Source organism: Rattus norvegicus, chromosome 2 (genome assembly GCF_036323735.1).
Source record: "Rattus norvegicus strain BN/NHsdMcwi chromosome 2, GRCr8, whole genome shotgun sequence".
NCBI lineage: Eukaryota > Metazoa > Chordata > Mammalia > Rodentia > Muridae > Rattus > Rattus norvegicus.
In genome coordinates this window covers 175,920,271-175,941,292 of record NC_086020.1, presented here as the reverse complement: position 1 = coordinate 175,941,292, position 21,022 = coordinate 175,920,271, and the positions used below count along the sequence as shown (strand labels likewise).

The 21,022-nt window shown below is 49.2% G+C and overlaps 1 protein-coding gene across 11 annotated transcripts in view; it reads right to left on the bottom strand.

Moving 5' to 3' along the window:
* Positions 1-7,841: 7,841 nt before the first annotated feature.
* The window catches only part of Mef2d (myocyte enhancer factor 2D), a 29,120-nt gene continuing 15,939 nt past the window's right edge, over positions 7,842-21,022 (bottom strand). For 5 of the 11 annotated variants that reach the window (XM_017591127.3, XM_039103204.2, XM_006232771.4 and 2 more), the window contains exons 5-12: positions 20,149-20,359; positions 19,888-19,944; positions 18,095-18,285; positions 17,642-17,662; positions 16,382-16,511; positions 12,155-12,374; positions 11,543-11,849; positions 7,842-11,266 (exon numbers count right to left, since the gene is read on the bottom strand). In XM_017591127.3, the coding sequence (XP_017446616.1) occupies positions 11,255-11,266; positions 11,543-11,849; positions 12,155-12,374; positions 16,382-16,511; positions 17,642-17,662; positions 18,095-18,285; positions 19,888-19,944; positions 20,149-20,359 (1,149 nt within the window). In that variant the 3' untranslated portion in view covers positions 7,842-11,254. 11 annotated transcript variants of the gene reach the window in all.

Genomic DNA, 21,022 nt, shown 5'->3' with positions numbered 1-21,022 from the left:
AGTGTATGGCACACATACACTTAATACACTTCTTATTTTTCAGATTTATCTATTCTGTGTGTTTGTGTGTTCTGCCTGCATCATATGTCTGTGCATTACTTCCGGGTCTGCTGTCCATGAAGGTCAAAAAACTGTCAGATCTCCTGAAACTAGAGTTATGGTTGATTGTGAGTTACCATGTGGGTGCTGGGAACTGAACCCAGAACTTCCAAAAGAACAAGTGCTCTTGTCTCCATCTCTCCAGTTCCTAAGCAAATCTCTAAAATAGCATAAAAACAATAGCTGAAAATGAGGCAGGGATCAAGCCAGTGAGCAGTGTGTCTCCACGGTTTTCACTTCCGTTCCTTCATCCAGGTTCCTGGCTGGCTTCTTCTGGTGATGGATGTTAACTTGCAAGCTGAAATAAAACTATTCCTTCCCAAGCTGCTTTTGGTTAGAATGTATTACCACAAGTTTAGAAAAGCAAACCAGTAGACTGGCCTTGGACTCACTTTGCAGTCCAGGCCAGCCTTGAAATCACAATCTTTTGTACCCCATCCTCCAGCTCTCTCCAGGTAACTGTCAACACATCCCATCTTTATCATTCTTCCTCCCAGCCAATGTTCTATTACTTTGTTATATTCGAAACTTTAAGAGCTAATTTCAGATGTTTGCAGGATGCTGGGGTTTCCCTGCTCACTGGGCTTGACCCCTACCCCCACCCCTCCACCCCGCCACAGTACGACCTGTTCATTCTGTCTTCAGTTCATTCACATGCTTCTTAGATCCCAGGCACAAAGTTATCTTTCCAGTGCTCTGACTTTAACTGTGCCTATGCTCTTCCTTTAAGAGTAACCACCCTGGGCTGGAGAGATGGCCCTGTGGTTAAAAACACTGACTGCTCTTCCAGAGGTTCTGAGTTCAATTCCAGCAACCACACAGTAGCTCACAGCCATCTGTAATGGGGTCTAAGTCCTTCTTCTGCTGTGTCTAAAGACAGCTATAGTGTGCTTATATAAATAAAATAAATCCCATTTTGACACAAGGTCTTTGTGACCAAGGTGGTAGTTCCTAACAATATAGGACCCCTGGGTGGGGAGATGGGGCCTCTTGGCTGCTCCACCTTGACAGTCTTTTTTGGGACTCCAACATTCTATTCCTCAACTTGTGACCTGTCTATGGGATTTGATGGCCATTGTACTCTGAGAATGGCAATTGCTCTACCTCTCAACTAAGCTACAACTCCATCCCAATCGAGGGGTTATGTGAGGACCTCTTGAGAGAAAGATTATAAGACAAGCTGTGGAACACTCTCTAAATAAATATTCTTACTACTATAGCAAGGTGTCTGCACAGATTCAGGCCAACAGCTCTCAAGCTATAAATAAGCTTACCGCCAGAAGACAGGAAAATACAGACAGGCCTGTCCAACCTGTGGCCATTAGAGCAGAGGGCATCTGTGAGTACTTCCCAAAACAAAATCGTTTACGGCTTTTTTTTTTTTTTTTTTTTTTTAAGACAAGAGTCTCATATATTTCGGGATAGCCTGAACTCACTAAGTCATCTGGCTTTGAATTTCTAATTCTTCAAACTCCACCTCCCAAGTGCCAGAATTACAGGCGTGCGCCACTATACGCACACACAAGGTCGAACCCCGGATTCTGTACATGCTAAGGGGAGCCTATCAAGAGTTACATCTCCAGCCCCGCGACTTTTTTTTTTTTCTCCTTTTTTATAATTCAATCACGCAAGTTTTTCGGCGTGAGCTTTGTAGTTAACAGTTTTGACAGTGACAAATCGTTGCATTCGCCTGCCGGATTCCTTCTGGAACGCCCAGGCAATGACAGATCTTACGCAGTGCTGTCAATCTCAGTAAATTTGCCAACAGGGCCGAAGGTGCTAATTCTCTCAATTTGTGCAGGAAGTTGACAATGGTGTTTTACGCATGCGCAGCTTCTGGAAGCCCCAGAGAGAATGCTGAAAGCAGTTGTTTTACTTGTAGTTTTCCTAGTGCTAAACCTATTGAGGACGCACGCGTCTTGTGCAGGCAGCAGTTGGCCGATGCTTCCATCACTCACTGGAAGGGCCAATGGAATGAGCCTTGTTACCTACTTCCCACCGAACGCAGGCGGCGCCGGGCGTGGCTTAAAGGCCTTTGTTCCACTTGCGGTGGAACGTTGTCAGAGGCTCGGGACCATGTTCTGCCACTCGTGAAGCCCGAGAGAAGCAGTCAATCGCTCAACGACACCTCCGGGGGCAGAACGGGCGGAAATGGATGTTAGGCCACTCTACGGCCTACCTTCTATACCCGCCCCCTTAGAATGGAGGTTTTGAAACCCGGAAGCAATTCATCGGTCTCCGGAACAAGCCGCGGGCTACGCGGGGGCGGTGCGTGGCGGGCTCGTGGCCCTGCCTTCTGAGAATCTTCCCCTCCCCAGGGGCACCCAGCATGCTTTGGGCACGTGGCAGCTCATATCCTAAATAGGAGCAGTCCTGGGACGCTATCCTGTGAGGGTGGAGACGCATCCCGAGACTGGACAGAGACCGAGAGGTGGAGCTGAGCTCATACAGGGCTAAGGGGTAAATCTGACTCACCCAAGAGGCCGGAACTGACCTGCTGCAAACCTACCAAGGAGCTGCGCTAGGCTGTGTGGAAAGAACACGGTGGGGGCGGGGAAGGGGGACTGTAAACTATGCTATGGGGCTCTACCTCTTACTTTTGAGACCCAAGACCGTGAAATACGACGAGAATGGATTTCCTCTTCGTCCAGGTAGTGAGTGATTTTATGCTGCAGACATTGAAGTCCAGAGCCTGAGGTGGGATCGCCTGGGTTCCGTACACATCTGCTGTTCCTTGAACAAGTTCCCACACAATCACAAACAAGGCTGGAAAAGTTAGCCCATGGAACTTAAGGATGAGTCAGAACACAGTACCACTGGCCTCTTGGTATTAGCAATTAGACAACACTAATAGCGCCTAAGAACCACCGACCTTGATAGCTGAGTCCAAGAGACCCACACCCTAGTTCTATTTTATATGGCAGTACTCAAGGAGTTTGTCCTTTAGCTAAAAAGGAAAGAAGCTGCAAAAAGAACTTGGAAGTATTTTTTATTAAAAAAAAAATTGCATGTGTGTACACATGTGTGTCCTGAGAAAACCAGAAGGGATGCTGGATTAAGAATGTGTCCTGGGGGGGGCTGGGGATTTAGCTCAGTGGTAGAGCGCTTACCTAGGAAGCGCAAGGCCCTGGGTTCGGTCCCCAGCTCCGAAAAAAAGAACCAAAAAAAAAAAAAAGAATGTGTCCTGGGGGGTTGGGGATTTAGCTCAGTGGTAGAGCGCTTGCCTAGTAAGCGCAAGGCCCTGAGTTCGGTCCCCAGCTCCGAAAAAAAGAAAAAAGAAAAAAAAAAAAAAAGAATGTGTCCTGGGGGCTCAGTGATTAAGAGCATTGACTGCTTCTCCAGAGGACCTGGGTTCAATTCTCAGCACCCACAAGGCAGCTCCCAACTGTCCTTACATAGATGTGCAGGTAAGCAAAACATCAATGAACAAAAAATAAACAACAACAAAAAAAATGTTTGCTGACCTGAATTGTTTCCAGCACCCAAGTAAACATCTCACAATTTCCTGTAACATTAGTTCCAATAAACTTGATATGCCCTGTTCTGGCCTCCATTCATCCGCCGCCCCCCCCCCCCCCAACACACAAGAAAGTAAAATCACGTAAAAAGCACAACAAAAACATGCATTGTCTCTCATTTGTCTTGTGTAGGCACCATGCCAGATACTGTCATTCCCTAGCCAGTTTCCAGTCAGCATTCTTTCAGATCCTTGGGACGGTGTTAGAATGTTCGGTTGGTTTCACTTTATTTATTTTGTTTTGAACAGAAGTGCATGTATTCCTTGTTACTCTGAACTCACTTTATAGCAGCGAATGACCTTGAGCTTCTGAGCCCCCATCTCCTAGGATTCCACGTGTGTGGCACCACCTCTGAAGTCTTAGGTGCTGAGTGGAGTTTTGAGCCTGGTACTTCTGCTTGCTGGGCAAGGTCTCTGAGCTATATCCCTGTCCCTCCCCAAGCCATCTCTGCAGCCCCTGGAAGCAGTTCGTCAACTGAGGTCTCTTTCCAAGTGATTCTAGGTTGTGTCAAGTTGACAAAACCAACCAGGCCACACCTGCCATTTTGTACTATATGGGAAGCAGCATACTCAGTATTGACAAGTATTAAATCAAATTATAGTTCTGAAAAATATTGAAGAAGTTCTACATGGAGAACTGTCAAATAATCAGCCAAGGTTGACTGATTATGTTTTAGATTTTTGGTTGTGAGCCTAGCCTTTAACGGCTGAGCCATCTCTCCAGCCCGATGTTTTAGATTTTTAAGACAGGGTTTTACTGTTGAGCCTTGGCTGTCCTGAAACTCTGTAGATCAAGGTGGCCTAGAACTCAAGAGAGCTTTACCTGCCTCTGCTTCCCAAGTGCTGGGATTAAAGGCATGCACCACATACCCAGCCTTTATGTAAAAATAAATTTATCTCATTAGTATGAAAATTTGCTTAAGTTTCTTTTTGAGACATGGTCTCATGTAGTCTTAGCTGGGCTGGATGCTTTAATCTTCAATAATTTAAGATTATAAATATAGATCAGATAGTTTATGCATATTACAGAATTTTATTTAAAATAAATTTGGGGGTATATAGAGATAGCATAAGTATGCTTTCAGGTCCCCTACAGCAAAACTGGTAAAACTGGGTATGGTTGTCAGTGCCTGTAATCCCACACTGGGGAGACACAGACAGAGGGATTGGGACTTGTGGTCAGCTAGTATGACTAAAAGGACGAACTCCAGATTCAGTGGAGAGCGACAGAGGCCACCCTAGCTCTGGCCCTCATACCCGGCTGCACCCACATACATACACAAATAGGAACTTGTCATTTCCAGCAGATGTTTGATTTGTATATTTCACGTTCAGGATATAGAGAACATGAATTCAGCAGAAGAGAGGTTTGTGGGAAGCAAAGTTTAAGAAGCCACATGAGCCGGTTGTGGTGGTGCACGCTTTTGATCCTAGTAGAGGCAAGCAGAACTGCCTCTGCTTTGAATCTGTAAATTCAAAGCCAGTCTGATACAGTGAGTTCCAGGAGGGCAGAGAGAACCTGTGTCAAACAGCCTTAGGAAGGAAGGGAGGGAGGGAGGGAGGGAGGGAGGGAGGGAGGAAGGAAGGAAGGAAGGAAAAGAAACCCTGTGATAGACTCCTGATGTGTGTGAGTGTGTGTGTGTGTGTGTGTGTGTGTGTGTGTGTGTGTGTGTGTGTGTGTGAGAGAGAGAGAGAGAGAGAGAGAGAGAGAGAGAGAGAATGCATTGCTGTCAGTTTTGCTAGCAAATGTTCTTCTATCTCAGTTTTCTGAAGTAGATCTTATGTAAGCCAGCCTGCCCTGCAGTTCACTCTGTAATCCAGATGTCCTTGAACTCCTGATCCTCCTGCCTTAACTCATCCATGCTGGGACTGTAGGCACGTGTCTCTGCCCTACTTTAGCTTTCTGTGTTCATTTTGACATAGGTCCTACTGTGAAACCCAGGCTGCCCTGAACTCCCATTCTCTTGTCTGTCATCCAGCTCCTGGCTTACCTCTAAGTCTTTTCTTTACCTAAACTCTTCTGGAGACCTACAATGTAGAGAAGAAAGTCTCACTTGCTAAGGAAGGCCCTTCACATGGCCTCTGCCTATCACTTCAGCTCTACATGATATTCTCATTGGCTTTCACCAATATTTGATTTCCATAAGGCCCCATATGCCTAGCAAATTCCTACACACCTTCAAATGTTCAGTTCAAGCCCTTTCTCTAAGATACCTCCCAGACCACTAGTTTGGAGTGGATGTTCCCTGTCTCTCATCTCGCAAGCCCAGTTTTTGCTGGTTTTTTTTTTTTTAAAGATTTATTTATTTTATGTGATTACACTGTCGCTGTCTTCAGACACACCAGAAGAGGGCATCGGATCTTCATGACAGATGGTTGTGAGCCACCCTGTGGTTGCTGGGAATTGAACTCAGAACCTTTAGAAGAGCAGTCAGTGCTCTTAACCACTGAGCCATCTCTCCAGCCCTTGCTGGTTCTTTTGTCTCCTGTTCCTACTAGCAGTAAGAACCAACTGATTTCCTTTCTGTTCTGGTGTACACCCAGAGTCCAAAAACGGCATGGACTGAGCCTGGAAGGGGGCTTGTATTGGCCTGTTGAAGGCCTTGAGAACCAGCAAGGCTTTTGCACTTTATGTGGTGAGCTATGGAATACCACAAAGGGGTCAGATTATCAACAGAGCCAAAGATTATCAACCTGCCTAAGAAGGGCAGGTGTAATTAAAGGAGATAGGCAGCTGTTCACGTTGTATAGGAACATCCAGCAAGTGTCAGAACTAGACCACACTCTGGACTATGCAGAGTCCATAGACATACTACAAGGGTTTTAAACAATCAGGGCCTCCCGACTGAGTGGGACACAAACCACTCTGGCTAGGATAGTGTAGTGATTCATAGTGCAGGTCTCATTTCTATTCACATAAAGTTCTCCTGGTCCTAACACCACCCTGAGGCAGTTCAGCAACCCAGACTGCTTTAAGTAATACGTATGGGGATGTTCTGCCTGAGGATAAATACACATGTATGGGGGTGTTCTGCATGCATGCAGTGCTCGCAGAGGCCAGAAGAGGGCGTCAGACCCCCAACTCAGGCTGATTTTGATCCATGGCCCTCCACACTGACTACTCTTCCACTATGCTCAATTCAGGGAAAAACAGCACCTAGACAGGGGGACTACCTATATTTCAGAAGGGACACACATTACAGCTCATTAGTGCACTGGCCAGAACCAACTCCAAGACCCCATTGAACTATACAGGGGCTGGGAAAAACACCGGAAGAGACAGGCAAGAGAAGTTTTTGTGAGCAACAGTAAGGCTTATCCCAGACCCCAGTGGGTGATACCTACTGGTAGGAAGGAAGAGGAGGCAAAACAGACTGAGGCAATTGGGAGAGGGACTGAGCAGAAAGGGTTTATAAGAATTTGGATTCTGAGTCCACCTTGGAGAAGAGTCTTTCCCATGAGTGAGGATAAGCTGGGGTAGTACATCTTACCTGTACCTTCTCCCCTGGTGCAATGTCTGGAGAAGTTAGAGAACTATACTGCTGGAGATGACCTCATTCAAATGGCAGCTGGTAGGAGGCCACTGGTCCTTGGCATGTGGGCTTTCCACGGAGCTGGTGTATAGCATAATATTAGGGCAGATATCGAGAAACAGAAGCCACCCTTCCCATTTGAAACCACATGACATTACTTGCCTTTTTCTATTGGTTACTCAGTGTGGGAACAGGCAGATAGCAGGAGGCCATTGTGGAAGGATAGTAACATCTTTTTCTTATAGACAGGGTCCCTGCATAGCTGAGGATGACTGAACTTCTGATCCTCCTGCCCCTATCTAGAACATCTAGTGTGCACTGCCAAGCCTGCTTTTATGTGGTACTGGAGACTTAACTAGGCAAGCACTCTACCAACGGAGTTGCAGTCCCCACCTAGAGAACAACATCCTATTAACCCTTTCTTGAGCAGGGGAAGTCTGCTAAGAATGGCTGGCTGTAGTGGGAAGGCTAGATCTGACCCTAGGAACATTTGTTCTTCCCATGTTGCAAGATCACTTTCAAGGCTTCTACCTGGAGCAACTGCCCACAGCTCTGGGGCTGCCTCTGCTTTAAGAGTGCCTGAGAGACCTGACATCACAGTCTGCCCTCCAGATCATCACTCGTTCTGCCAGGCACACCAGGTTTTCTTCCCCTTACTCGCCGCACCAATGAAATCAAAACCCAAACTGAGGTATCAGAAACATGTTCTTTTTTCTTTTAATAGTAAACCTCTTTACAACAAATATAGTGAAAGAGTTTTCAAACCAAACTCGTAAGAATCTCGAGGACTTTTCTGAATGTGCAGAATACTAGAAAGCATCACCGTACAGCACAGAAAGAAATAATGAAAACAAATCAACAGCCACACACTTGGACTCACCCAAGACCCAGGAGTCAGGAGTGTGGGTGATTGTCAAGTTTGGGGGTGGGTCAGCTCTTGGCTGGCCCCATCCCTCCCTTCTTCCCTCTTTCTGGGATTGAATGGGGTAGAGAATTCAGATTCTCCTTGGGAATCAGCCCTCCTGTCCCATTATGTCCCATCCCTTCCGCTTACGTAGAGGCAGACAGGGCAGAATGAGGAGCTCCCAGCCTTCAGGAGAGCTGACATTCCCCCACAGGGGGTTCCAGAGAGTCGCATAAAAATAGAGAGAGAGATTTTTAGATACTTTCCCATCATTTTTGTCTCTCCAAACAAATAAATAATGAGCAAGAGAAGGTGCATTTCTTCCTTCCTGTTCGAGTGGGGGAGGGATGGGTGGATACACTGCTGGGGATGGAGGAAATGTGTTCCATTGAGGCATGTGGGGGTGGCCCTCAGTCCCACTATCCCTGAAAGTGGAGGGGAACCTGGGTGGGAAGGGCACTGGATGACGCCAGAGGCTACTTTGGCAAATACCCAGTTTTGTAGAGGGAGTGGATAGGAGGCAAATTTGGCTTGTGAGAGGAAGAAAGTAAGTCCCCATTTGAGGTCTGGGTTCCCAGGGATCCATTTACCTGGCCAGCCAGAAGCCCCTACATAGCCCCAGGAGAAACCTGGAGATACTGAACTTCAGAAATGTCACATATTCATTCATAGACTGCCCCTACTGTCAGGGACAGAGACACATAGGAACTCGTGTGTGTGTGTGTGTGTGTGTGTGTGTGTGTGTGTGTGTGTGTGTGTGTGATACACACCCACACACCCACACACCCACGTGCAAGCGCGCACACACACGGCAATCACAAGCCAGGTTTGCTTTCGGGAAGCAGATGGCAAACTGTTGAATAGCACACTGTGAACTATAGGGGCTTCACCCCCAGCTGTGTGTATAATGGTGGCCAAACTCAGTCCAGGAAGGATAGGCCTGAGATGAAGCCGTGATTCCACATTTATTGAGCACCTGTCATCAACCCATTCAGCATTTACTAAGGGCCTATAATGTGCCAGCTACTTCAAGGGGAGCACAGAACTACACCCTGGCTTCTTTCAAAGCCGTAAGCAAGTCTCAAAACTTCCCTCTAGGAACTGAGGAGGGGGGCAAAACTCTGGGTAAGGGACGGTCCCTGCCCCATGGAAGGCAAAGCTCCCAGGAGGAAGAGGAACTTGAGTTGGCTCCATAAACAAGTCAGAACTCCAGGGATGGAACTGTGACTGGGTGGGGCTAGTGGACAGCCGTATGGAGGCAGAGCTCCAAATGTGAAGCCCTGGTGGAGGTAGGCTGTGGGGAGAAGAGGAAGGCCGACTAGCACTCCCTCCCCCAAACTTTAGTAAAATGTTTTGGGACTGAGAGCAGCCCAGGGAGGGGAGTGAAGCCACAGAGTTGGAAGCTGCCTATCCCTTGTAAACACATCCAGCTCACAGACACAGAGGCCCTTGGAGCTTGAGTCACTCAAAGGTACATCCGCACAGCTGCACACAAACACATAAATACAGGGTGAACCCAGATACGCCCCCACGAGCATGCTCACACCCCTCTGCTTCTGGCTCCTTCCCTGCATCAAGTGTCAAATACTACAAAAGGCTGGGTCATAGTTGGGCAAAGACCATCTTACTACAGCACTGAGCCTTGTCTAACTCTACCCTCCGGCTGGGAGGGAGCTCCAAGGGGGTGTGGCTGTCTCCCATCCCCTTTTCCTGGGTGGGAAAGCAGAGGAAGGGCAGGGATGGTGACAGAGAGCAGGCTGGGGAGGGGGCAGACTATTCCCTCCAATTTGACCTCAGATCCAGCAAGAGGCCCAAGGACCCAATGCTTCCACTGCCCCTGGTCTTGCTGCAGCCCCACTGAGGAGGCCACAAAGCATGAGTCTGGGAGAGGAAGGCAAGAACACAGCAGAAGAATCTCATCTGTACAGGACGGGCCATTTGAGTCATTATTATTACAATATACTTTGACAAAAATAGAATCTCATTTCATATCAATACAACAACAACAAACACAACAGTTTCCTGGACTGTTACACCACTAACATTTGAAAGGTCTCTATTTACAATTACAGTAGCAAGAGGGCAGGTATGGGATGTGGCCTGGAGGTGTAGGGACAGGAGGTAGCGAGACAAGGGGCATAAAGAGAGCTGGGAGGTGGGGCAGGGGCAGGAGCTCAGAGGCCTGGGGAAGGGCTAGGGGCCTCATCTACAGGAGCCTCTAGCTCCACAGACCATGCCATGTGCCTAGTGTGTACTCTCTGGACACAGGTGCACAAAGCCCCTGACAGGCCTCCTGACTTCAGTGCCCCAGGATGACTCTGGCCCACCTGGAGCCACTTCACTTAAGGTCATCTCCCAACTCTCCCAGGACATGGCCAGCTTTCTTTAGGGCTGGGGTAGGCTGAAGGATGGGGCGCTATTGCACTGTACATCTTAAAGGAAAAGCTGGGGGTAGGGTCCCAAGTCATCACACCCAGTCCTTCTGTCCTCCTCAGCTCTCTTTCTACAGCTGTCCCTCTCCACAGTTTCTTCTAGAGATTCCTACCTCAAGCCCTTGCCCTGGCCTCAGAATCCTAGGCAGCCTTTCTATCACCCAGATCTTGGGGTGTAGCACACAGGATCAGTGAGTGCAGTATGTATGCAGGAAGCTGAAGGGACCAGGATAGGTATTAGCCACGAACTGCCCAGAAGCAGAAACTCCACCTCCTCCTATATCCCGAGACACAAGCCCCTCATCAAGCCAGCTTTGGGTTTCAGTCCACTGTCTGGGTTTTGTTGTTGGGTAGTTTTTGGTTCTTTACGTCTATCTGGGAATGGGATGGGAGGGCTCCACATGCAGGGCTCGGCACCTGTCCTTCTCCAAGGCCTACCGCCTCCCCCCCTTCCTGCAGCATATGTGTACAACGTGCAAAGTGTCCCCCCTTTCCCGCAATAAAGAGAGTCCCCCATCAGTGAAAATGGTGGGAGCAAGAAAGGGGCAAGAGCATCCCTCTCTCTAAAGCGAGAATTTGAATTTAAAAATATAATAATAATAACAATAATAATAATAATAATATAATTATACACAAATGTAACCATCAACAGGACATGGAGCAGAAGAAAGGAAGTGGGGTCGAGCGGGAGGAGCCCAGGACAGGGAGGGGTGGGCGGTGAGATTGTCAACTCTTCATCAGGGAGGCTGAGAGATGGGAGTGGGAACCATCACTTTAATGTCTGTGAAGAAAGGAGATGGAGAAGGTGGTGTGAGGGGCAGTGTGGCCTATAGGATGCACCCACCCCTCTCCCCAGGGGTCACACTCTAGGGTGAGGCTAGCTGGAGGTCACTGAGCAGGGAACAATGCTGCAAGGAGGGGGTCGAGGGCTGTGAGTACTGACCCAAAAGAAATGCCTGGCCACAAGGCCTCAGGTGGGAAAGAAAACAGGCATGTGCATGTGGGGCATCCCTGGGTGACGCAGACACCGGCAGACAGAAGGGCAATGTTACAGTACCCAAGTATCCAGCCGCATCCTCTTCACAGCTGAGCCCTCAGCCTCAGGCTCTGGGGCTGGGCGCAGCAGGCCTAGTGTGGGCCCAAAGTCCCCCCGTCCATCATCCCGGTCCCCGGTCTCATAGGATCCTCCAGCTGGGCTGCTGAGACCTTCGCCAGGCTCAGGGCGGGCAGCTGGGAACACAGCTGGTGGAGGAGGTGCAGGGCTGCGTTCACGACTTGGGGACACTGGTTCTGACTTGATGCTGATGTGGGGGTGGGTAGTGACAGTGAGAGCAGCACCCACATGGGGCAAGGGGCTGCCAGGGCTGGAGTTCAGGGACACAGGGACAGTAACAAATAGCAAGAAGAAGTCAGCAGACAGGGAAACACAACAGAATGAAAGTGGGGAGTTGGGAGAGAGGGAGACGCATGTCAAAGGGAAAGAAGAGAAATGAGTGTTAGCTGCAATCTGTCCACACCACTCTGTCCATCTTCTAAAGCCTACACCCTCAGCTCTGCTGGCTGGGTAGAGGGCTCACGACTGCCACTTACTAAACACATACACAACTCCAAGGAGACCTTCTGTCCCTCACTCCCCACCGTCCCCATGGAAAGCCTCCCAAAGACTCACATGAGGTTGCTGAGAGAAACAGGGACCAAGTGGGGCTGTTGCTGAGGTGGCTGCTGTGGCTGTGGCTGTGGTGGCTGTGGCTGTGACTGTGGCGGTTGTGGTGGTTGTGGCTGCTGGGGCTGCTGGGGCTGCTGCCAGGCGGTGACGTTGCCTAGTGCCAGCCCTGCAGGTGAGCTGAAGGCTGGTAAGGAGGAAAGCTCTGCACTGGGCAGCTGGTAATCTGCAGTAAGAGAAAGGAGGGAGCCTGGGTGGAAGCACCTCCCCAGCCCTTCAGGGGGACAGGTGGTGTCTAAGCACAGACGTGAAGAATGGAGACTTCATGAAACGACAGAAGACAAGCCTGATGGTCACAGGCATGCTTTTTAAACAAGGTAAAGGACAAGTGGTTTTTAAGACATCATCAGTTTTAAAAATCAATCATGCCTAAGTATTGCTTTCATAAGGGCAGTTACAAAAAAGAAATGGGCAAGGGAAATGGAGAAGGCCCAGTATCGATCCAACTGCAGTCTCTTCACCTGCCCAGCTCCAGGCTGAGGAGAGGCAGCAGGGAGCTCTGAGAACTCCAGGATACTGAGACCAGAAAGCACAGAGGCCCCAAACACTCTCCCTTCTGTCTTGGCCCCACATACCTTGACTCTCCCTAACCAGGGCTTAGGCTCCCAGAGAGACACAGAGGAAATGGGTCTGACACCCAGTTTTCATGGCCCTGAGGCAGAAAGGGGCCTCATTTAGGGCCTAAGCTAGGGCCAAGTGGCCAAGTTTCCTGGGGACTTGGGACACTTCCCGTCTAAGCACTGATCTAAAGATATTGTGACGTCTACACTATTAAGGCACTGTGATGTCTGCAGCACTGTTAAGACACTTTGACCTCTGCCCCTCAACAAGTCCCTCACTTGCTATTTATATAGCTCCAGGATGCCTCTTGCTGTTTTCTCTGTTTCAGGTATTTAGAAATGCCTTCCCAAGAGCCATAAAGATGTGTACACAGTGGGAGGACATGCTAGAAAGATATGTACTGTCCAGGCACCCAACCTATGTTCCATTGTGAATCCAAGGTCACTTGCTCTAGCCCTGTTTGTGCAGGAAGATGGTTTGACCTCTGCAGCATTCAATGCTGAAGCTATGAGGACAGATTCTTGGCAACCTCCACTCACAGGCTGAGATCCTAGACAAGTGCTGACTGTCTAGAGCAGATACACCTCAGCACAGCCACCAAGGAAAAGCAAGTGTGGAAAAGCCATGTAGGACAGCAACATCATCAGGCTCCTGGTGAACAATCCAAGACTTACCAAGCACCACTGCTCACATGAGACAGATGTAGCCTCAGGTCTGAGGAGCTGCCTACTCACAGGAAAGGCTAGGCTAGTGGCAGCACCCATGGGAGCCCTGATGCCATGTTCCTTTATTTAATTCTATTTCTGCAGTGCTGGGCATGGAAGGCAGTCCTACACTTGCTGAGCACACTCACCACTGATCTTACCTGCACCACAGCCCACTCCACTTACTTTAGGTCAATGCCAGTTACCTATTTATTTATTTATTCATTTATTTATTTACCTATTTCTTTTTTTTTTTTTTTTGGTTCTTTTTTTCGGAGCTGGGGACCAAACCCAGGGCCTTGCGCTTCCTAGGCAAGCACTCTACCACTGAGCTAAATCCCCAGCCCTACCTATTTATTTCTTTAAAGTCTTTTTCCACCTAGAAATTTTTAAAAGTTTACTTTATGTGCATTGGTATTTTGCCAGCATGTGTCTGTGTGAGGGTGTCAGATCACCTGAAACTAAAGTTACAAATAGTTGTGAGCCACTAGTGAGTGTTTGGAGTTGAACCTGGGTCCTCTGGAAGAATAGCCAGTGCTCTTAACCACCGAGCCAACTCTCTAGCCACCCTCCCCCCCTTACTCATTTTAAAAACCAGTATAAATGCAAAATGTGGCCTCTAGGACTAATTATATTCAATGCTTATTATACAAACAAAATCAGGCCCAGAATAGGCCAGGGCATTACCTAAGGACCTCAAGGAGAAATCAGAACCCAACTCTTAGTCCTGCCCAACCCCAGCACATTAGCTCTATCTACTGGGGAGCTTATTTCCTAAGGACCAAGAGATCAACCTTCAGGCCATCTGGCTACCTCTTTAAGCTGCTCTCGTCACCACAGACAGATCTCTAGAGGTAGTGGCCACAAAAGCCAGGCCCATGTCCTCTGGAGCAGGATATCACCATAGTAAATCACCCAGCACCTACTGGAGCTTGGCTCACATCAGATGTGGTACCCGCAAATGTCTGCTGCTGACAGAAGTCTCCTCAGCTACTCCTGTAGCAACAGGAACTGGAGCTTTCTCGGGGCCAAAGCTTGCTTGCACATCCTAGAGACACAGTAGTCCAAAAGAGAGCTGAGATAAACTAACTTCTCTCCTGCTTCCCAAGACTGAATGGGGGAAGTGCAGGTAGCCACCATGGTAGGATTCCCAAACAAAGCTTCTGAGGAGATCTGAGCTGTGTTCAGCCTACTTTCCCATTAGACTCAGGAAGTTGGTTTTTTCCTTGTCTTGGGAGTGGGTAACAGGCTGGGGGAGCCTCATCTCCCTCTTACTTATGTTCCCTGAACTAGGCCCACAGGCTGCCACTTCTGAAGCAGTCAGCCCCTCCCCAGCCTCAAAATCAGTAACCTGGGAGTGGGTATGCATGTGAGGCACCCAAGGAACTGGGGTCAGAGACATTCGAGCAGGCAAATCTGCCCAGAGTCATTGATATCTTGGTCCTTGCAGAGGCACAAAGCAGGCTGCTGTCTGCCACTCAGGCTATCTCCTGCTGCTAGGAAGAGGGCAGAGGTGGGATCTGTACCTTAACATGCTTCTGATCAAAAAGGACTTGCAGAGGTACAAGAGTCACCATAGAACAACTTGAACACTGGCCACTCAAGTGTGAGGATCAGTAATGAAAGTGGGAAAGGGATGAGGAATGCCTCCTTATTGAGACAGAGCTTACTGCCACATGAAAGCTTTGAGGCCAGGTAACAAAGCATTTCCCTACTAGAGAGTCCTTCCTGGCCAGACACAGCAGCCTGAATGCAGCCAAGGATGGCCGGCTGTGGGCATCACACTCTGTTCTGGAACGTGTGAGAGGCTGACAGAGCCATGCCAGCTTGCACTATATGTCTCACAGTTCTACCCAGAGGCCTTTGCCATGTCCCCAGGTAACTGTTCACCTTTAGACCTATCCAGCCACCAACCATCACCAGGCTTATCCTGCCTCCCACTCACTGCTGCACTGAGCCATCTCTGCTCAGGAAACTAGCAAATCCACTCTGCATCCAGGAAGCTTTGCTGCACTGACCATGTTCCCTTCCCCAGTCCCCAAACCAGGACCCTATTAGCCTGATGTGCCTGAATCATCTACTCAGGTTACCTCTGACCTGTCCCCCTCACACTGGATAGGAGCTACTCTTCCACAAGGACCTATGTTAAAAATAAAAGATAACCTGGTTAAGAGTAAATTTTATATTAACAACGCATTAAAAGAAAGTATGTCTTTGGGATATACTTTAGCACAAATAATGCCTTGGGGATACATTTAAGACTGAAAAAGAACTTGTTTCATCCAAAGTTCAAATCAAGAATTTTGTTATTTCTGTTTATAAACTTTTTTAAAAGTTTATATGTGTATATGTTTGTATGTATGCCACATCATATGGTCAGGTACCATAAGAGGCTGGAAGAGGATGTTGGATCTCCTAGAGCTGGAATTACAAGTAGTGAGTAACCCAGTGTGGGTGTTGGGCACTGAACTTGGACTCTCGGAAGTGCAGCAAGTTCTCCTAACTGCTGAGCCCTCTCTTGAGCGTGTTTTGTTGTTTCAGACAATGCCTCAAGTAACTGAGCTGGACTTTAATTCCCTGTGTAGTTGAGGGTGATGATGAACTTCTGATTCTCTGGTTTCCACCTCCTGGGTGCTCAGATTACAGACAAGTGCTACCACATCTGGCTTATAAATAGTGCGAGCAACTGGGCATAAGGCTTCATGCCTGTGAGATAAACCCTTTCTTTACCAATTGAACCACACCCCCCAGCCCAGGATTCTGTTTTTATTTGTTTGATCTACTAATTATTACAACACTAATTAGTGAAGGACCTACCTCAGATTGGAAGGAGCATCCAGTGACCGTCTCTGGTCAGCCCCTGCCCTATGCACACGTGCACAATGCACCAAGTTACATGAACACTCACCTGTGTTGTAGGCAGTGGGCATGGAGGAGAAGGGGAGGCCCTGGCTGAGTAAACTTGGTGTTGCCACGGAAACCACTGGGGTGGTGAGCGAGTGGGTAGACTGGGAGACCCCAAGGCGCTGGGCATTGTTCTGTAGGAGAAAACTGTCTGTCAAAAGATGGCAAATGGGAGGGCTGTCTCAAGGTGGTCAACAGTACTGTATCTGAACTAGGTCCCTGAATCCCAAGGGGAGGGATCATAGCATGGAAGCCCGCAGACTCACAAACACAGTTCGTGTGTTTGGAATCCTCAAGACTCACACAGAAAAACATGCACACACAGATTCACTTGCATCTGCACCCATACAGACAGGAAGGCATGGGGGCAGCCTGTAGCTTAATGTGAACACTGCCCTGGTACCTGGGTGGAGGGACAGAGGAAGAGATATGGTCTCTCTTGGGCTAAGACCAGTGAAGTATCTCTACCCATTACAGTAGCAGAGGCCTCAAGAGATGTCTACTGGCATCTGGGAATGAAACGTAGGATCTGGGGTGGCATGTGATTGCATGTATGCACACACGTGTGCAGGGCTGTCAGCTCCATCTGCTGCTGAGTCACTTGTTTATCCAACTCCACGCTGGGGCCGAAACTGCCGGTGTGTTGGCCGCCAAAGCCTGCTTGCCTTTTCCAGCCTTTCTGGCCTCCTGTCAGCAAGCTGGGGAGGAAGCACCCTCCTCTTTCCTGGCTGCTGCTGAGTGTAAGCACAGGAGGGGATGTGCATGTCTCTAAGTGTCTGTGAGATGGGTTCGGGGTAGGAGGTGAGTGAACAGGCTGGCAAGGACAACTGCAGTACTGACTGCCTTAGGCCTCAGACTTTCCTAGATTTTCTTCTAAGGATTGGATTTGTGTCTTGGGTTCCAATGTTGTGTGGGGTCAGGAGGCCAATGGAAACTAAGAGCTTAATTCAGGCATCTATCTGAGGCCTCTAAGGCCTGGGGGTAGTCTCATACTCTTTTCCACATGCATACACGTATTGGTATCTGAACAAGTATGATGATACACAGACATCCGTGCACACGCAGATGACATGTGCATGCCATGTCCAGCCCTCCCCTTATCCATTCACCTTAGTACCCCACTCAGCTCTATGCACAGCTCCTGGTAACAACCACACATTAAACACACAGGGAGAAGGCAGGTACACAAACTCATGCTGCAGACAGAGTAACATTAGGCAAAGCTGGAACTCAAAGACACTTTTAACATCTCAGCCACACTTACCAGATCTAAATGGTCCTCAGTCTGGGAGCAGAAATAAAACCAAAAGGATGGTTCAGGCTATGGCTCCTGCCCTTCCCATGCGGCCACCCCATTCCCCTATCTGCCTAAGAGCAGAATGTTCTTTCTGGCCCAAAAGGACATCTATTCTATCTGATAGCCATAAAATGCTGCATCCTGGCCTCCGCCAGCCAGATATCATCACCCAGTGCTTATTCTCATGGTACAGTGTGGGTTCCTTCTATCATCTTCTCTAATACCGAGCCTTTTCTCCTATCTCCTGTTCATTTATACTGCCCTCTGGTCAGCACTGCTGTGGTCCAAAGACCCTCAGGGAAGAAAGTGTTCAAAGTCATGCTGTCTTTCTCTCTCAAAAGTCCTACCTGCTACTAACCTTCATTTTCTTGCTTTTCTTCCCACCTCCCAGCCCCTGCCAAAGCCCAAAAACCCACTCACCAAATGATGCATTAACCCTTTGCCTCCCTGGGAAGTGATGACCCGCAGATCAGGCTTGCGGCTGGGGGCTCCAAGCTGGGTGTTGTGGGTGGGTGGGGGTGGAGACTTGGCAGGGATGACCTTGTTTAGGCCGTTGCCATTGGCCACAGGGAGGAGGCCGGGGGAAGCCCGGGCACTGACGTAGCCATTCCCTGGAGAAGTGAGATGAGGAACCAACAATGCCAGCCTGCCCCCATACCTGCCAGCTGCCCCAGACAGCATATCTGCCACCTGTAGGCTCCCAGAGGCCTGGTGAGGCTCTACATGGATGCTGAACTGTCTGACATTGCCAAAGCCTTGGTCCCCAATCACTTGACATAAAGTCAGTCTCTAAGCCACAGTGATGGGACCAGAGGTAGAAATGACAAGCAACCACTGCCTCTGCCAGCCCCGGGCACTTGAGAGAGCCCTGCAGCCATGCTTTTCCCCATGCCTGGTGCTCAGACACCCCCATCTGTTCCATAGAGGACACACAATGACAGGAGTGGGACAAGGTGGCCGGCTGTGATCTGGTCTTCATTAAGGAGCCAGATTACCAGAGCCAGCCAACCATTTAGATTGTTTCCTTGTCAGGAGCTAAAACTCTGTCCTTTTGATCAGCACAAGACAAGTTGCCTGACACCATGGGGAAAGGGCGCTGACTGCTGGTAATGGTGTTGCTGGCACTGGGGCTGACAATATGGTCACTATTATAACTAGAGCCGGTGAAAAAGGCATCACAACTTTTACATTTGCTCTGCAATCTGCCATGTACAGGTCTTCCACACACAGTATCATACATGTTCACATCAGCCCTGTGAGGGGCACAGGATGGACATTTTGTCAGTTCTGGGCACATGACACTAGAGGAAGCATGACACTAGCTGAGAGCTGTGAAGACTTTTCCACAACCACCCAGGGCATCTCACAGAGAGCCCAATGCTGGGCTCTAGGGCTGTGTGAGCAAGGCCTGGAGAGAAGGGTTATGCCTTTAGTCAACAGTTTTGTGACTCTAGTGCACAGCCACTGCTACAGTGCCCTCACGCCCACCGACCTCACACAGGGCCCATAATGACCAGGACAGGACATGGGAAGTACTGGCCGAGACTGAGCTGAAAGAGCCTGAGGTTTAGGAATGTGGGTGATCCCTAAATTCCACCTTTCTCTATCCCCTAAGAGCACATGGTTATCCTCACAGTGTGTTGCTGTTTCTATCCCAACTCCAAGATCACTCTGGGAATGGTAAGAATGACAGGGTGACGTCAATGGTGACATTAAAAGGAGGTCACTAGTCAGACACCAGCACAGATCAAGAGCGGCTACAAGTGTCTGGGCAATGGTAGTTTCTTCCTATGACTCCAGTATGTAGGCCTACAGGTACACATCTGTATAGTGACTCCATAGGAGCATGGGGCCTCTGTGTACAGGTGGTGTTTGAATGCCTACCATTTGTCTAGACAAGTCCTGATCCCAACAAGATGACCCATTTTAATCTGAAAATGCTGGACCATGGCCAGGCATAGTGGTGCATGCCTTTGATCCCAGCACTCAGAAGGCAGAGGCAGGTGGATTCTATGAGTTTGAGGGCATCTTAGTCTATATAGCAAGTTCCAGACCAGCAAGGCTACATAGTAAGACCTGTCTCTAGAAAAAGAAAACAAGAGGGGGTTTGGTGGGCTAAAGTCCTCTGATACATCCTGCTTTGGCCCTATCATCCTCCTCCCTTTCCATTAGGTCCCTGGTCTGAGCCACCCTACGGAGGCAGCTACACTCACCAACGGGGCTGGGGCAGGCTCCATTAGCACTGTTGAGGTCTCCACCCAGCATGGCTCCTGGGAGAAAAGCAGAGCTACCATGAGCTTTGTCTTGGGGACTGGACAAGAAGAGGGGGCTCTGAGGAGTCCTAGGCCATTTCCCTTCAAGAGTCCTATACATGCAGAAATGCTGCAAAGGGAAGACCCGCCATTGAAAATAGAAGCCCAGAGCCCCTTCAACACACAACTTCCACTTCAGTGACTCCCCTCCAGCCCACTTACCTGCACTAGCAGGCCGCTGGGGCAGGCCCGGAGAAACACTGTTTCTCTGTAGTGCTGGCTGCTGGGGGGACAGGAGCCGTGGGTCCGTAAGGGATGATGTCACCAGGGAAGGAGTGACCAGAGAGCTACTTGGATTGCTGAACTGCATGGAGCTCTGATTGGACACGGGCACTGTGACAGGCATGGCAAAATTGGGGGCCGGAACAGATGACTAGACAGAAAGATGGAGGGTAGTGTCACACCAGGTGAATCTCTCCCCCTCGACCCATTTTTGCCTGAGAGGGTAGACACAAGAGTTCTTTGGTTCCTGAACTGTATCTCCAAAGGCCAGAAGCTTGGGCTCCCTGCCTTCAGCCCTTTGGTAGCCCTGCCTACCTCCCATCAGAAAGGTGAGAGCACCTTGCTACAGCTCTGATCCAAGGTGAGAGAGCCAGGCTCTGTCCACTGCAGATGGGATCGGATACCCCCAGTGGAGGTGGGTTAGTCCTCAGCCAGGCAGGACACACTGGGAGCAAGTTAGTGCCCTGGGGACAGACCCAAACTTGCATATTACCGAGGATATGGCTTCACTAGGTGGCCACCACCATCTGGCCTGCTTTGGGAGCAGCTCAAGCCCACCTCTCTGCCATCCCTTTAGCAGTTCTGCTTCCTTTACACAAAGCTGAGTGACTGAAGCAGAGGTGCCAAAGCACCCCAAGGGGGTCCCCCATATAATGGGACAAAGAACAGTTCCTCTCCGTTTCTGGAGACTCACAGCACCTGCACTGTCTGCTAGTGAGAGGACACTGCAGGTCTCTCTAGTTTATGCAAGAAGGGGGCTATCAAGACCAAGGCCAGGAGCTCCTCAGTGCTCAGTACCAGCTCAAGGATGGCT